We start from the raw sequence: 18266 nt of genomic DNA on the forward strand, positions 1-18266 counted from the left end.
TAATAATAATAATAATAATAATAATCTGCTTCAGAGGATTTCAAATTGAGTAAGCCTTAAGTATAAAAAATGTAAATTTTCAAAATGATAATGATTAAAAGGATCTTACCTGGACAATACTGTCTACATTGCTAAATTCCACGCACTTCTGTCCCCTCTGGTGATCACAGTAATATTTGTTCTGTTTCCACTGTGGGGGTGAGTGGGCACGAGATTGTGGATTGTTTGGTACACTGAGCTGCATCATTACCATTCCTCCACCAGGTGGTGGTGGTGGCACAGCTGAAAATCAGAATAAAGGACAGTGTAATCAGCGTACTGTAGTTACTGGCTGAACAATACAATAACAACAATTCCACATTTCTAAACAAAATTTTACAATTCTACTTCTTTTATTATTTTCTCATCGGGAAAAAGAGGCCAGGAAGATCTCTCTGATTTATAGAGTTGTGAGGACTCTGTAAGATAGGAGTGGGGTCAAGGTTCACTTGGGTATTTATAACATCATTTGTAAGACACACAAAATTACCAAACTTGATAAATTAGCCCACTACAGAGTAATTGAATTTTGAGGCTTGCCTGTGGTTTTGCAGGGCCAGACTAATGATTTTGCAGAACTTATATAGCCCGAAGGCTGGACACTCCACATCCCTGCAGGAGTCTTCAAAAATTTCATGGAAAACACACACTGTTAATTCCATTTTCCATGAATTTTCTAAAGTGCCCTTGTATATACAGAAAGGCACTTTGCTAACTGTACAGCAGAGATAAGCAGACTAATGTACCTATCCTGTGACCTCATTCATTTCTCACATGCTGGTACTGCAGCAATACTAGTACCAGCCACAAACTTCACTGACACTAACCACAGCTGTGTAGGCAGGATCCAATCCTCTACCCCCAGGGCAACAGTAGGTACTATAGTAACCATAAAGATGGTTTCAGTTCCTTAGAAATGGAACCAATTTGACTGCTAGGCCGACTATTGGAGAGCTGACTGCTTAAGAGATATCTCAAGGCCGTCCTCAGTCAATGTGGCCCATTTGGGTCAGAGTCACTATTAGTTATTTATTGTTTACCTGTTTTTCAAGAACTTATACATATCAACAAATCATTACAATAAAACACAGTGTGAGGGTAGAGGTTAGTTTAAGAGGCTATGGCAGAGTGGAAGAACAAACAATCTTAAAGACTGGGAGAGGCCGGCGCTGCGGCTCACTAGGCTAATCCTCCGCCTTGCGGCGCCGGCACACCAGGTTCTAGTCCTGGTCGGGGCACCAGATTCTGTCCCGGTTGCCCCTCTTCCAGGCCAGCTCTCTGCTGTGGCCAGGGAGTGCAGTGGAGGATGGCCCAAGTGCTTGGGCCCTGCACCCGCATGGGAGACCAGGATAAGTACCTGTGGGGAGCAACTGGGAGCAACTCGGACTAGACTAAGTTACTGGAATTAAGACTTATTCTATGCATCTGCTCTCCCACAATATGGCGCTGGGAGAGGAGGAAACAGCTTCTACACAGCTGCCTCTTGCCAACTTGAGTGATGACCTCCAGGAGCTGATCCTGCTCCTGATTGGAGGAGAGCAGCGTACTTGGCGTGTGGGTAGCAGAGTTGGGATTGGTGGAAAAGGACTATAAAGGAGGAGAGAGACAACATGCACCAGGAACATCTATCTGAAGGAACACCTGAGCAGCCCCCAAGAGAGCTGGCCGGCGGTGTGCCGCTCCCCCGCGGAAGTGGGGAAAGTGGCAGGGGGAACCGCCCTTCCACGGAGGTGGAAGGGACGGTAGCCAACCCGGGAAGAACCAGCAGCAAACCTGGGGAGGGCCGAGCAGACAAAAGAACAGCGCAGGGTCCTGTGTCGTTCCTCCATGAAGAGGGGGAGCGACAAGTACCTGGCTCCTGCCATCGGATCAGCGCGGTGTGCCAGCCGCAGCGCGCCGGGCGCGGCGGCCATTGGAGGGTGAACCAACGGCAAAGGAAGACCTTTCTCTGTGTCTCTTTCTCTCACTGTCCACTCTGCTTGTCAAAAAAATAAAATAAATTAAAAAAAAAAAAAAAGACTGGGAGAAGCCTCTGTAGAACAGGTGATTCTCTGAGTCAACTTTTAAGGATGAGATTTTAGGTAAACAGAAGATGGTGGATGGCTATTTCAGGCAGAAAAAAGAATGGTAGAAAGGATTTCTGGCATGAAAAGCCACAGCTTATCATAGAAACCAAGATTCTGTATGAAATGTAATTAGGTTTGTTTGTGCTGGAGTTTAGATGGTGAATCCAGCCAAGTTTTTATACAGAGAAATGGCATGAAGAGATTCTGTTTTGATTTAGTCTGAGGGTATGGAACCCATTGATGCTGAGACCCAACTGTATATAAATGTACCTTCAACGAAGTGTTCTCTGCCATTTTGAGGATTAGGTACAATAAATGTTAGAAATTCGCTTAAACCAGAGTTACAAGCTGGTAGTCTACAGGCCACTCTGGCCCACCATTGTTCTATCTGTCACACCTAAGGTTTACAAAAATCTTGAATTTGAAGTCTTTAAACTGAGCATACATTCCCAGTTTTGTCACAGTCCACCGGACTCCCTCTTACTATCAAACAACTTCTGTCTTTCCTACTTAGCCCAGAAGACACCTAAGTTTGAGATCCCTAATTTAGATCTGTGGTAGAAAAGGTTTCTGAATTTCATAACTTGCTAATATTGTAAATACTATTCAATCACTTTAGCATATGCATTTTAGATCGTTTCTTATGAATGCATCTTTTTAATGTGGTGCTTTTTCAAAAAGATTATTGAATTAATATTGTAACTGAAAAGTTTAAAAATCATTTTCAAATGTTTTATATTTCTTAAAAAAGATTCTGTTTTGAGACAACAAATTTTCAAATTGTGTGTATGAGTGGTGCAGAGTAAGAAAGGAGAGGATGCGATAAAGAAGGAATAAGTATTAGGCATGGAAAGCCAAGACACCCTGGAAAAAAAAAAAAGAAAAAAAAAAGGAAGACCTAAATGGAAGATCTCTGCAAGTAAGATCCCAGTGGAAACAACAGGGCCATCAAAGAAGGAGGTACCTTTCTCTGAAGGGAGGAAAGAACTTCCACTTTGACTATGACCCTGTCGGAATAAGATCGAAGTCAGTGAACTCAAAAGGCTTCCATAGCCTTGGCAACTCATGACTAGAGCCTACGGAGATTACTGACGCCATAAACAAGAGTGTCAAATTGTTAAGTCAACAACAGGAGTCACTGTGTACTTACTTCTCATGTGGTATCTGTCCTTAATGTGTTGTCCAATGTGAAGTAATGCTATAACTAGTACTCAAACAGTATTTTACACTTTGTGTTTCTGTGTGGGTGCAAACTGATGAAATCTTTACTTAATATATACTGAATTGATCTTCTGTATATAAAGATAATTGAAAATGAATCTTGATGTGAATGGAATGGGAGAGGGAGCGGGAGACGGGAGGGGTGTGAATGGGAGGGAAATTATGGGGGGGGAGCCATGGTAATCCATTAACTGTACTTTGAAAATTTATATTTACTAAATAAAAAATTAAAAAAAGAAGGAATAAGTAAAAAGAGATCATTGCAAATAAGATAAGAAAAAATAGATCAAAATTAGCTGTCGTGGGGAAGAAAAGAAGGTTCAGTTTTGAGGAAATCATGACTTTGAAATTTCTGTTTTGGTCCCTAGGTAGAAGGTGTGGTAAGACATACACAAATAAGAATAAAATAGAGTCCACTGTGTCTTTGACATATTTGGGAAAAGACGTCCAGGAGGCAGTTGGCTATATCGTTTTGTCTGAGCAGAAGTCAGAATTCAGAGATGCTGGCAAAAGCAGTAGTGGAAGCTTGGGGGTGGTTGGTTTACCCAGGAAGGGCTTGAACAGTGATAAGAGAAGGGCCTAGAAACGGAGCTCAGAGCATGTGAATATGAAGGGAGGAGATCAGTGTGACAGCAGCAGAGAAAGAAAATCAAGAGTGGGCTGTACCCTTTACACGCTGGGTCTATCTCAGCACAACCCAAATTGAGAATCTTTTGTAAAAGTACCTAAGGAAATGAAAGGAACTATTTCTCAAATGGACAATTACCTTTTAAAAATAATTCATTCATACCTGCACACTGATGGCCTTGAAGCTGCTGGGAACTGCATGGTGAAGTAGTTCGAGGAAACTGTACTTGTTCTGATCCAGGATGTTGCAAGTAACCTACCGAAGAGCTATGGGCCAAACAAATCCAATAAACAAGAACACAACACAGTGAGATGAAGATGACTGTAAGTAGTGTTTGAATAACAGACTATAAAGTATTTAAATAAAATTATTTTTCAAACTGGTCAGCAGTAAAAGTCAAACAATTTATTCTCTGAATTATGAGTAATTATTACATAAAATTAGCTTATAACACTGGTTTTTAAAAATCAGGAAAAAACAATTCATAATTCCATCACTTATAATTCTATAATCTATTCTTTTGTACTGTTCAAATAATTATTTACTGTCTGTCCCTCTCTCTGTCTCTAACTCTACCTTTAAAAAAATTCTTAGGTGCCGGCGCTGTGGTGCATAGGGTTAACACCCTGGCCTGAAGTGCCAGCATTCCATATGGGCACCGGTTCTAGTCCTGGCTGCTCCTCTTCCAATCCAGCTCTGCTGTGGCCTGGGAAAGCAGTAGAAGATGGCCTAAGTCCTTGGGCCCCTGCACCTGCATGGGAGACCCGGAAGAAGCTCCTGGCTCCTGGCTCCGGATCGACACAGCTCCAGCCGTTACAGCTATCTGGGGAGTGAACCAGTGGGTGGAAGAATTCTCTCTGACTCTACCTCTCTCTGTAATGCTGTCTTTCAAATAAATAAAATAAATTTTTAAAAAATTATTAAAAAGCAAAAACAATTCACCAACTTTATAAAGTAAAAAGGTAATGCATTTGGATCTCATTGAGTTACATTTAGAAAACAGAACATGTGGGTCTGGTGCTGCGGTACAACTGGTTACGTCACTATCTGCAGCGCCGGCATCCCCTATGGATGCTGGTTCAAGTCCTGGCTGCTCTACTTTTGATCCAGCTCCTGGTTAGTGAACCTGAAAGATAGTCCAAGGGCTTGGACCCCTGGACCCATGTGGAAGACCTGGAAGAAGCTCCTGGTTCCTGGCTTTGGACTGGCCCAACTCTGCCCATTGCAGCCATTTGGGGAGTGAACTAGTAGACGGAAGATCTCTCTCTTTCTCTGCCTTTCTGTAACTGCCTTTCAAATAAATCTTAAAAACGGGCCAGCGCTGTCCCATAGTAGGTTAAGTCTCTGCCTGTGGCACTGGCACCCTATATGGGTGCTGGTTCATGTCCTGCTGTTGATCTTCTGATCCAGCTCTCTGCTGATGGCCTGGGAAAGCAGTGGAATATGGTCCAAGTTCTTGGGCCCCTGCACCCACACGGGAGACCCGGAGGAAGCTTTTGGCTTTGGATTGGCCCAGCTCCGGACATTGAGGCCATTGTGGGAGTGAACCAGCAGATGGAAGACCTATGACTGTCTCTCACATAAATAAATCTTAAAAAAAAGAACCTGTAGCTTGACAATGATGAAGCTCAGAGAAAAGTATTTCAATTCTTAGAAAATGTATTAAGAATAAAGGAACAATGGAATATGACATTTTCTAATATAGAAAATGAAGAAAATAAAAGGCAATTAGTGCAAAACCATCAAGTTATTGTTGTATTTTTGAATAGTCTTTCAGACTCAAATTAATATAGGGTTTGTCATAATACAACTCCAAAGCTTTTTGTTTAGTAAATTCTTTTGGGATAATAGTTAAAAATCACAAAATGACACTATTTATTCCGAGAAATTACAAGTGATTATGAACCTTAATTTTATCCAAAGCTCCATTCATTACCAGTCTTTTTTCATTATTTGAAAAAACTCTTTATAGAATGGGCCATCAATGAAGGAGGTACCTTTCACTTCCACTTTGATTATAGCCTTGTCTAAATAAGTTCGGAATTTGTGAACTCAAGAGGCTTCCATAGCCTTGGCAGCTCATGACTAGAGCTTAGGGTGATTACTGACATCATTAATAAGAGTTAGTTGTTAAATCAACAATAGGAGTCACTGTGCACTTACTCCCCATGTAGGATCCCTGTCCTTAATGTGTTGTACTATGAGAATTAATGGTAAAAATAGTCTTCAAACAGTACTTTATACTTTGTATGTCTGAGTGGGTGCAAACTGTTGAAATCTTTACTTAGTATATACTAAGTTGATTTTCTGTATATAAAGATAATTAAAAATGAATCTTAATGAAGAATGGGGTGGGAGATGGGATGGTTTGCAGATGGGAGGGTGGTTATGGGGGAAAACTGCTATAATACAAAAGTTGTACTTTTGAAATTTATATTTATTAAATGAAATTTTCTAAAAAAAGAAAAAACTCTTTATAAATCAGTATTTCATTTTTTTTTTAAAAAGATTCACTCACTTTTTCGAAATACAGAGTGACAGAGAGCATGACATAGCAGGAGGGAGAGAGAGAGTAGACAGAGATCAATTCGTCTTCCATCTGCTGGTTCACTCCCCAAATGTGTGCAACAGCCAGAGCTGGGCCAGGCCAAAGCAATGAGCCAGGAACTCCACCTGAGTCTCCCATGGGAATGGCAGGAAGCCAAGTACTTGGGCTATCATCCATTGCCTCCCAGGCACATTACCATGAAGCTGTATCAAAAGTGTGGAGTAGCGAGGCCTGGAACTACTCAGATATGGGATGTGGCTTAACCCACAATCTCTGCTCCTAATCAACTGAGCAGTGTTTTAAAAAAATCCATTTATTTTTTAATAAAGTCAGAATGGGGGGGGGGGGGGAGAAAGACAGACTCTTCTATCCACTGTTTCACTCCCCAGATGGCCACAACAGCCAGAGCTGGGCCAGGCTGAAGCCAGGAGCCAGGGGCTTCTTCTGGGTCTCCCACATGGGTGGCAGGGGCCCAAGCACTTGAGGCATTTTCCACTGCTTCCCCAGGAGCATTAGCAGGAAGCTGGTTAGGAAACAGAGCAGCTAGGACTTGAATGGGGGCCCATATGGGTTGCAGGAGGTGGCTTAACCTGTTAAGCCATGATGCCGGCCCAAACTCAACAATTTTTTCTAATCAACTAAATAATTATTTTGTACATGTTAACTCCACTAAAAATACTAGTTTAGATCCCATTACTGAATTACAGATAAAATGAGGGAGACATGTTAAATGACACTATAATAATGCAATGACAACAATGGGAAACTCTGGAAGCCAAATGTATGAAAATATAAGCAATATCTGTGGGATACACAGAAATGCTAATATTTGATATAATTAAGGAATTAACTGAAAATTTTAAAGATGTGAAATGGCACTTTAGTTATATGGGCTTACCAAAATCTTGAGGTATACTTATACTGAAATAGTTAAGAATTAATGGGATTTAGTTAGAAATGGGCCATCATCTGCTGCCTCCAAGGCAGATCAGCAGGAATGCTGGGATTTAGTCATGAATGGATTTAGTTAAAATTCCTATGATAAGAGGAAGAGGCAGAAATTTAGATGTAAACAGAGCAGTCATTAGTTGATAATTGTTGATGATCAATGATTAGTTGAGAATTAGGAGGGTTCTGTAAACTTCTGGTTTTGTTGTTGTTGTTGTTGTTGTTGGGTGGGGGGAACCTGTCAGGTTGTCTCCCTGCAAGAGAGAACAGTCTAAACTTCTGTTTTAACATTTACATATGTTTGAGAATGTTTCTAATAGGGGTAGGCATTTGATGGAGCAATTAAGACGCCACTTAGGATACCTGCATTCCCAAATCAGAGTGCATGGGTTCTGGTCCCAGCTCCACGTTGTTCACTTTGGGAATGTGCACTCTGGGAGGCAGTGATGGTGGCTCAAGTAATTAGGTCCCTGTCACCCATTTGGAAGATCCAGAAAGAATAAAAATAAAAAGTTCAAAAAACACTCATAATAAAAAGGTAACAATTCTGTAATTTAGACTATAATCTCTTAATTAGTAAGAGTTAGTAAAGTTTCACTTTAAATTTATTTATCTGAAAGTCAGAGTTAGAGATCAGAGGGGAGAGAGAGAGAGAGAGAGAGAGAGTGTGTGTTTTTCTTTCACTGGTTCACCCCTCCAAGTGGCCACAATGGCCATGGCTGAGCCAGGCTAAAGCTGTGGAGCTTCATCCAAGTCTCCCACATGGGTGGCAGGGACCCAAACACTTGGATTATCCTCTGGTGTTTTTCCTTGGCCATTTGCAGAGCTGGATTGGAAGTGGAGCAGCCGGGACACAAACCAGCACCCATGAGATGCTGGCACCCCAAGTGGTGGCTTTACCTGTTATGCCAACGCTGGCCCCATTTTTCTTTCTCTCTCTTTTTTTAAAGCATCAGTAACTGTGCAGTTAAAAAAATATAAAAGGGAAAGAGAAAGGAATGTAAAAGGAGGACTTCATAAAGTGACTTCAGTCCACAGGTAACAAGAGTAATTACTAAAATGGATCTTTAAAAAGATTTTTTAAAATATTTATTTGAAGGCAGAGAAAGATATCTTCCATGTACTGTTGTGCTGTTCACTCCTCAAATGCCTGCAGTGCAGCAGCAGCCAGGACAAGCCAGGCCAACACCACAGGTCTCCCACATGGATGGCAGGGACACAAGTACCTGAGCTGCCACCACGGCTTCTGTTTGTGCTTTAACAGGATGTTAATTATGATCAGAGGCATATGAGTGTTAGCTGAGAGTCTGTAAAAGCAACTACTTGAGGGAAATGGAAAGTTCCCTGCAGGGTAGAAGGCTTTTTAGGCTGTTTCTGCATGTGAACATTCCTGGAGCCATGTGGCCTTTCTCACCTTGACCCTGTTCACCAGGCACATTCCAATGGTTTACTTATGTCCTGAGGCACATTTGTGACACAAAGTTGTCTTGAACAGGGAAGAGAACATTCAGGAAACTGAAAAGAGCACTATATCCTATCCTATTGAACTATTAACTGCTATTCCAGTTTGCTACATCAGTGGGCTTTTGTTTTATAGTCAGTATAAATGTATTTTATCACTAGATTATTCCTTATGCAAATAAAAAATAAAATCAGAATCATAAGTATGCGTTTCAGATCTTTAATAATCTCCCCTAAGAGACAAAGATTAGGCAATAAACCATGCTCTTAAATCACTTAAACATTCTAGAAAAAATAAAGGCACAGAAGTCAGTCTGTTTAAAACAGCAAATATATATACAATAGACCAGAAAAGAATCAGTTTTGCAGAACTTCAGAAATTTCTCCATTGGAAGACAAGATAGGAAGAAAGGGACTTTTTTTCCTAAGATTAATATTTTATTTATCTGAAAGGCAGAGTCAGAGAGAGCAAGAGAACGAGACAGTGTGAGAGAGACAGAGAGAGAGATATTGAGAGACATCTTCCAACTGCTGGTTCACTCCTCAAATGGATGCAATGGCGGGGTTGGCCCAGGCTGAAGCTAGGAGCCAAGAGCTTCCAGGTCTTCTACCTGGGTGCAGGGGCCCAAGGACTTGGGTCATCTTCCACTGCTTTTGCAGGTGCATTAGTGGGGATTTGTCAGAAGTAGAGCAGCCAGGACTTCAACTGGCATCCCTATGTGATGCCAGCACTGCTGCAGGAGGCTTTACCTGCTACGCCTCAATGCTGGCCCCACAAGATTTTTAAAAAAGATTTATTTCAAAGCAGATTGGCCCAGATCTGGCAGCTGTGGCCATTTGGGGAGTGAACCAGTAGATGGAAGACCTCTCTCCCTGTTTCTCCCTCTCTTTCTCTGTAACTCTGCTGCCCTTTGAGGTACTTCTTATGTCAACTGCTAGACTATTATCATAAAAATTCTAATGGCAGTAAGGACAATTCTTGTCCAGTTGTGAGATATAGCTGAGCAACATATCCCATTCCTCTGACAGCTTCATCATTTTTTTAAAAAAAGATGTATTTGATTACTTGAAAGGCAGTTACAGTGGGAGAGAGTTAGAAAGAGAGAGACAGAGAGAGAAAGATCTTCGATCTGCTGGTCCATTCCTCAAACGGCCACAATGGCAGGGGCACTGCCAGGCTGAAGCCAGGATCCTGGAATTCCATCTAGGTGTCCCATGTGTGTACAGGGGCACAAGTACTTGGGCCATCTTTCACTGCCTTCCCAGATGCATTAGAAGGGAGCTGGATAGGAACTGGGACAGTCAGGACTTGACCTGGCACTCATATGGGATGCCAGCATTGCAGGTAGTGGCTTAACTCACTACACCACAATGCCAGCCCCAATCTCTTAAACACAATTTAAACAAAAAGAATGTGAGAAAATGTATCATTTCATACTTTCTGAATAAAGATTTCATTACTGGAAAATAAGTGATACATCAACATGAAGTCCAATGAACCACATCTCGGTGACTTTTTTTTTTTTTTTTTTAAAAGGCAGAGTGGACAGGAGAGTTGGTTCACTCTCCAATGGCCGCCGCGGCTGGCGCGCTGCGGCCGGCACATCACACTGATCTGAAGCCAGGAGCCAGGTGCTTCTCCTGGTCTCCCATGCGGGTGCAGGGCCCAAGCACCTGGGCCATCCTCCACTGCACTTCCGGGCCATAGCAGAGGGCTGGCCTGGAAGAGGGGCAACCGGGACAGAATCTGGCACCCCGACTGGGACTAGAACCCGGTGTGCCGGCGCCGCAAGGCGGAGGATTCGCCTAATTAGCCATGGCGCCGGCTCTCGATGACTCTTATGACAATTGTTGAAAAGCAGCCTAAAAAGGCACTGCTTAGGCACTGGAGAACTGCTACATCCTCACAGCCACCATGCTAAGATGAACTAGAAAACCCAGGAGAGGGAAGCCTTTTAAGCTCTGAGCAATTTAGATGTCTAGAACATTCCCTGGGCACAGGATTTGATTTTACATGGTTCATCAGGATCTGTTGTAGCTAGCCTTGCAAATTTTTTGTTAATTGATATAATTAAAAGATAATCTGTTAGAGTAGGAGAACTTATCTTGGTCACTTTACGATGCTGGTTCTACTGCAGGTATAGTTATGAAAAGCAAATTATTCACAAAATAATTCCCAGAGAAGGAATAAAAATACAATTTTACATGAAAGCATCCAACTTAATCCAGAAAGAAGACAAACTGGCCACAACAGCAGCAAGTGAACAATCTTGAGTATAGTTAAGTAAAATATAATTAACTACCTGAAGTCAGTGTGAACAAAGTTGAGATAAGCTAGACAGAAGTTTTTTGTACAACAAAAAAGCTCTTAAATAAATTAAATATGCATAAGTTGCAAAAAAAAGTTAAAATCTCGAGAAATGGTCTTAAGGATGAATAGCAATAAGAAATACCTGCTGAAGGGGCAGGTGTTTAGTGAAGTGGTTAAGTTGTTGCTTGGAATGCCTGTATCTCGTATCAGAGTGCTTGGGTTCAAGTCCCAGCTTTTCTGCTGCTGATTCAGATTTCTGATAATGCATCCAGGGAGGCAGGAGGAGACAGTCAAAGTACTCGTGTCCCTATCACCCAAGAAGGAGACCCAGATAGAGATCTAGGCTCCTGGCTTCAGTTCTGGCTCAGGCTCAGCTGTTGTGCGCCACAGTGAGCCAGTAGATGGACATCTCTGTCTATCTCTCTGGCTTTCAAATACATAAAAACTAAAAAAAAAAAAAAAAAAAAAAAAAAAATCTGTTCAATAAAATGCATAAAATTTTGCTTAGAAAAAATTTGGTTAGGAAAGGAGAGTGAAGTATTTTTTTTTTAAAGATTTACTTTATTTATTTGAAAGACAAGTGTTTCAGAGAGAGGTAGAGCCAAAGAGAGAGAGAGAGATCTTCCGTTCCACTGGTTCACTTCCCGAATGAGCACAACAGCCAGAGCTGAGCTGATCTGAAGCCAGGAGCTTCTTCCAGGTCTCCCACGTGGGTACAGGGGTCCAAAAAAAGGGCCATCTTCTACTGCTTTCCCAGGCCATAGCAGGGAGCTAGATCAGAAGAGGAACAGCCGGGACTAGAACGGGCACACATAAGGGATGCTGGCACTGCAGGCTGGGGCCTTAACCCACTGCACCACAGCGTCAGCACCGAGAGGGAAGTATTAAAATCAAGAATGCTTGGGGCTAGCACTGTGATATAGTAGGCTAAGCCTCTGCTTGTGGTACTGGTATTCCATATGGGAGCCAGTTTGTGCCCCAGTTGCTCCTCTTCTGATCTAGCTCTCTGTTATGGCTTAGGAAAGCAGTAGAAGATGGCCCAAGTGCTTGGGCCCCTGGACCTGTGTGGGAGACCCTGAAGAAGTTCCTGACTCCTGGCTTTGGATTGCTGCAGCTCTGGCTGTTGAGACCATCTGGGGAGCGAACCTGCAGATGGAAGACATTTTTCTCTGTCTCTCCCTCTGTGTCTGTAACTCTATTTTGCAAATAAATAAATAAAAATCTTTTAAAAAAAAATCAAGAATGCTCCCACTGTCTCCTCCCAGTGAAGAGAGAAGACCCCACTCCAGAAATTGACTAAACTCAAAATTGGTTCTCTGAAAAGAGCAGCAAAACTGACCAACATTTTTGCTTGACTAAGAAAAAAAAAAAAAAAGAGACAGGCAAGGTGGCATAGTGGGTTAAGGGACCCCTTGGGATACTAGCATCACATTGCTGAGTGCTGGTTCAAGTTTTAGCTGCTCAGCTTTTATCTATCTTCCTGAAATATGCCTGGAAGATGGTCCAAGTACTTGGGCCCCTGACAACCAAGTGGGAAACCTGTTTCCTGGCTTCAGGCTGGCCCAGACTTGGCTGTTGCAACCATGTGGGGAATGAACCAGCAGTTAGAAGATCTCTCTCTCTCCCCTCATTTTTGCCATTCAAATAAATAAGTAAATAAACATTAAAAAGGAAAAAAAAAAGAGAAAACTCAAATTATAAGAATCAAAAATGAAAGAGGGGACATTATATGGATACTACAGAAATAAAAAGGACCATAAAGGAACAATATCAAATTTATAGACCAATAACTTTGACAAAATTCCTAGAAAGACGCAAATAATAAGATTCAAGGAGAAAAAGATAATTTGAATAGGCATTTAGAACAAATAAAGAAATTGCAGTGGAAACAAAGAAACAACACATACACACACGACAGATAACACATACACATACATACAATCCCTGGCAAAAATAGCTTCAACGATGAATTCTACCAAAAAATTAAATAATTAACAACAATTTTTAATAAACTCTTGCAAAAAAATAGAAGAGGAAGAGATACTACCCAACTTATTCCATGGGTAAAGTATTACCAGTACCAAAACCAGACAATTAAAAAAAATAACCAAGACTTTTTAAGTCTGTATGCAAAACTTTCAAACAAAATACTAGCAAACTGAAACCAAAAACATATAAAAAGAATTGTATACCATGATAAAGTGGAATTTATCCTAAGAAGCAAGGATCATTGGATATCTGAAAAATTTGTTAACACTCTATAGTTTATTAGAATAAAAAATAAAAATTGTATGACCATCTTAATTGGCCAAATATATTTTCTGACAGAATCCAACATTTTTTGGATGAAAAAATACTGAACAAATTAGGAATCTAATGAATTTCCTCAGCTTCATAAAGGACAGTCACAAAAATTCCACAGCTAACATCATGATGGTGAAAGCTGGATGCTTTATCCCTGAAGAACAGGTGATAAGATAAGGATGCCTGTTTTCACCACTTTCATTCAAAACAGCACTGCATGTTCTAGCAAGAACAATTACATTTAAAAAAATGTATACAGATTGGGGGCCGGCGCTGTGGCATAGAGGGTGAAGCTGCCGCCTGCAGTGCTGGCATCCGATACAGGTGCTTGTTCAAGTCCCGGCTGCTCTATTTCCGATCCAGCTCTCTGCTATGGCCTAGGAAAGCAGAAGATGGCTTAAGGTCTTGGGCCCCAGCACCCACATGGGAGACCCAGAAGAAGCTCCTGGCTCCTGGCTTCAGATTGGCCCAGTTCCAGAGGTTGCAGCCAATTGGGGGGTGAACCAGCAGATGGAAGACCTCTCTCTCTCTCTGCCTCTCCCTCTCTGTGTAACTCTTTCAAATAAATAAATAAATAAATAAATCTTTTTTAAAAAGTATACAGATTGAAAAGGAAGAAATAAGCTCTCTTGATTGACAAAACAAACCTACATAAAGAGAAGCCAATGTCACTAAAAAACTATTATAATGAATAAATGACTTCAAGGTCATAGGATACAAGAGCAAATATACAAAAATAAACAACCCATTTACAAAAGCACCATAAATCTAAAATACATGGGAATAAATTTAACAAAGAAGCACAAACTTATACTCTGAAAACTGTAAAATTTTGATGAAAGCAATTAAAAAAGCTACAAATAACTGGAAAAGTGCCATATTATGGAATGGGACACAGTGAAAATGGCAAAACTCCAAACTAATCTATGTACTCCTGATCATAATGCCAGTTGACTTTTTTGCAGAAACTAATTGTGAAATGCCAATATTCCATAGATCGCTGGCTCAAATCCTGGCTGCTTCACTCTCATCCAGTTCTTTTTTTTTTTTTTTTTAACAATTCTTGCTTCCCTTGTTTTTTTTTTTTTAAGTTTTTATTTATTTATTTGAGAGACAGAGTTACAGACAGTGAGAGGGAGAGACAGAGAGAAAGGTCTTCCTTCTGTTGGTTCACTCCCCAGATGGCTGCAACAGCTGGAGCTACGCCAATCCGAAGCCAGGAACCAAGAGCTTCTTCCTGGTCTCCCATACAGGTGCAGGGGCCCAAGGACTTGGGCCATCCTCTACTGCTATCCCAGGCCATGGCAGAGAGCTGGATTGGAAGTGGAGCAGCCGGGACTAGAACTGGCGCCCATATGGGATGCACACCTAGTGTGCCACGGCACCAGCCCCTCTCATCCAGTTCTGATATACCTGGGAAAGCAGCAGAGGATGATCCAAGTGGCTTGGGTCCCTGATAGCCACATAGGAGACCTGGGTGGAGTTCTGGGCTCCTGGCTTCAGCTGTTGTAGCCATTTTGGGAATGACTCAGCAGATAGATTTGTCTCTTTCTCCCTCACGCTGCCTTTCAAGTAAATAAGTAAATCTTCAGTATCCAATATGGGTGCTGGTTTGAGTCCCAGCTGCTCTACTTCTGAGTCAGCTCCCTGCTAATGTGCCTGGGGAGGTGGCAAGGGATGGCCCAAGTGCTTGGCGTAGTAGGCTAAGCCTCTGCCTGCATCCTGTATGGGCACCGGTTTGTGCCCTGGCTGCTCCAATTTCTATCCAGCTCTCTGCTATGGCCTGGGAAAGCAGCCGAAGATGGCCCAAGTCCTTGGGCCCCTGCAACTGCGTGGGAGACCTGGAAGAAGTTCCTGGCTCCTTGCTTCGGACCAGCTCAGCTCCAGGTCTTGTGGCCATCTGGGGAGTGAATCAGCGGATGGAAGACCTTTCTCTGTTCCTCTCTCTCTAACTCTACCTCTCAAATAAATAAATAAAATCTGAAAAAAAGTGCTGCACCAAACGCCAAATCATCTGATTTTTACAAGGACACCAAATAATTTAAAGGGGAGAAGGAATAGCATTTTCAAAAAATGGTGCAGGAACAAGTAGATGGCTATGTGTAAAACAATTAAGTTGGTTGTTTAACTCACATCATACACAACAAATAAACTCAAAATGGATCAAATACCTAAATGTCAGAGCTAAAACTATAAAATTCTTATGAAGAAATAGAGATATAAGTCTTTGTGATTGCAGACCTGGAAAATCTTCTTAGATATGATACCAAATGCATGAGCAACAAAAGAAAAATAAATAATTTGACTTTGTCAAACTTAAAACCAGTACTTCAAAGGACAGGATCAAGAAAGACAGTGGGGCCAGCAGTATGGCACAGTTGGTAAAACCGCCGCCTGCAGTGCCTGCATCCCATATGGGTGCTTGTTTGAGTCCTGGCTGCTCCAACCCCAACCAGCTCCCTGTTATGGCCTGGGAAAGCAGCAGAAGATGCCTAATTCCTTGGGCCCCGGCCAGAAAAATCTCCTGGCTTTGGCCTGGCCCAGCCCTGGCTGTTGCAGCCATTGAAGGAGTGAATCAGCAGATGAAAGCTCTGTCTTTCCCTCTCTCTTTAATGCTGTATTTCAAATTTATGTGTGCACGTGTGTGTGTGTGTGTATGTGTAGCAGTGACCAGACTCAAACTCAGGCATTCTGATATGGCTTCAGGTAACTTAACCCCCTATACGACAATGCCTGCTCAAATTCAAGATATAAAAAAAATTAATAAAAAGCTTAACTGTGGTGAAATATATGTAATAAATATGGAATAACATGGTATTTGTATTTGGCTTATTTTAGCTAGCATAATGACTGTAATGTCCATCCATGTTGTAGCATGTGTTAGAATTCCCCTCTGTTTTAAGGCTGAATAATATTTCACTGTAGGTATATATTGCATTTTGCTTATCTACTTATTCACTGAGGGACAGCTGGGTTCAACCCACCTCAGAGTTTCTTTCTGTTTTTGTTTTAAAGATTATTGTATTTATTTGAAAGGTAGAGTTGCAGAGTGAGGTAGAGATACAGAGAGGTCTTCTCTCTTTGAGTTCATTTCCCAGATGGCTGCAATGACAGGGGCTGGACTGGGCCAGAAGCCAGGAGCCAGGAGCTTCTTCTGGGTCTCCTATGCAACTGCAGGGTCTTTCCCAGGTGCATTAGCAGGGAGCTGGATTGAAATTGGGGCAGCTGGGACTTGACCTGGCACCCATATGGGATGCCGGTGCTGCAGTACAGGGCTTAAACCTGCTGTGCCACAGTGCCAACTCCTCTCAATTTTTTTTTAAATTCATTTTTAAAAATTTTAAAAATTCATTTTTATTTATTTGAAAGATAAGTCAGAGAGAGATGGGACAGAAAGAATCTTTCCATCTACTCTGCAGATCATTGAAATGGCCATAGCTGGGCCAGGGCCAAGCCAGGAGCTTCACCTGGATCTCCCACGTGGTTGCCGGGGTCCACGGATTTGGGCCATCTTCCACTGCTTTCTCAGTGCATTAGCAGGCAGCTGTGCGGGAAATGGAACAGCCAGGTCTTGAACAGGCACCCTTATAGAATGCTGGTGCTGCAGGTAGAGGCTTAACTTGCTATACCACAACACTGGACGCTTCCAGGTTTCTTTTTGAAGGTGATGAAAATTTTTTAAAATTCATTGCGGTGCTAGTTGCATATTTGTGTAAAGATGACAAAAATTACTGTGTTATACACTTTACATGGGTGAACTGTATAGTATATGGGTTGTATCTAAATAAAATTATCCAAGGGGCTGGCACTGTGGCATAGCAGGTGAAGTGGCTGCCTGCAGTGCCAGCATCCCATAAGGGTGCCAGTTTGAGTCCCAGCTGCTCCATTTCCAATCCAGCTCTCTGTTATGGCCTGGGAAAGCAGCAGAAGATGGCCCAAGTCCTTGGGCCCCTGCATTTGCATGGGAGACTTGGAAGAAGCTCCTGGCTTCAGCTTGGCCCAGTTCCAGCCATTGTGGCCATCTGGGGAATGAACCAGTGGATGGAAAACCTCTCACTCTCTCTGACTCTCTGCAACTCTGCCTTTCAAATAAATAAATAAATAAATCTTTTAATAAAAATAATCCAAAACAAGATAAATAAAAAAATGGCAGAAAAGACAAAAGATGGTGCATATATAAACAGAAGGTATTTGCACAGAGGTCCTATTTACTACATGAAAAAAAAAAAGTTGGTGAATTAGGAAAATTAATGGCACAAGAAATTCTATATAAAAGTATTGATATCATGTCTCTTTATGATTCTGCAAGCATTTCAAGGCTGTTATTTCAAATTATTATACTTTTTTTGGTAGGAGAATCATCAGCATATTCTTCTTAAGCAATAATTAACAATACCTATACTGGAAAAGCAAGCTCTATATCCACTTCAGCTTTTAGTGGCTATTAAAGACATTGCCTCTGAGAAATTCTGAACAGTTTGCAAGGTGAGTAAAGAAATCAATAATTTTCTGCTTTTCAAATTATCTGATCTCTTATTTCCCATGGTATTTAAATAAGCTTCCTGAACTTAGAAACATTATTTAATATACATGTGCTATATTCCCTGAAATATTTATTTATTTATTCTGCATTAAAACACTGGGGTCCTTTCAAATAAATAAAATAAATCTTTAAAAAAAAAAGACCCTTGGAGTGGTTAACTTGGAACAGATATATTGAAACTCACAGATCCTGAAATC

General features: G+C 41.5%; 1 protein-coding gene across 13 annotated transcripts in view; it reads right to left on the minus strand.

Annotated features, from left to right (window-relative positions):
* The window catches only part of R3HDM1 (R3H domain containing 1), a 127876-nt gene that overhangs the window by 17846 nt on the left and 91764 nt on the right, over positions 1-18266 (minus strand). For all 13 annotated transcript variants that reach the window (XR_011387308.1, XR_007920687.2, XR_011387309.1 and 10 more), the window contains 2 exons: positions 4117-4220; positions 110-282 (listed from right to left, as the gene is read on the minus strand). Coding sequence is in view for 10 of the 13 variants with exons in the window: in XM_051849608.2 (XP_051705568.2) it covers positions 110-282; positions 4117-4220 (277 nt within the window). In the remaining 3 variants the exon portion in view is untranslated. The remainder of the gene's footprint in view (positions 1-109; positions 283-4116; positions 4221-18266) is intronic.

The sequence above is a fragment of the Oryctolagus cuniculus genome, chromosome 3, assembly GCF_964237555.1.
Source record: "Oryctolagus cuniculus chromosome 3, mOryCun1.1, whole genome shotgun sequence".
Taxonomy (NCBI): Eukaryota; Metazoa; Chordata; class Mammalia; order Lagomorpha; family Leporidae; genus Oryctolagus; species Oryctolagus cuniculus.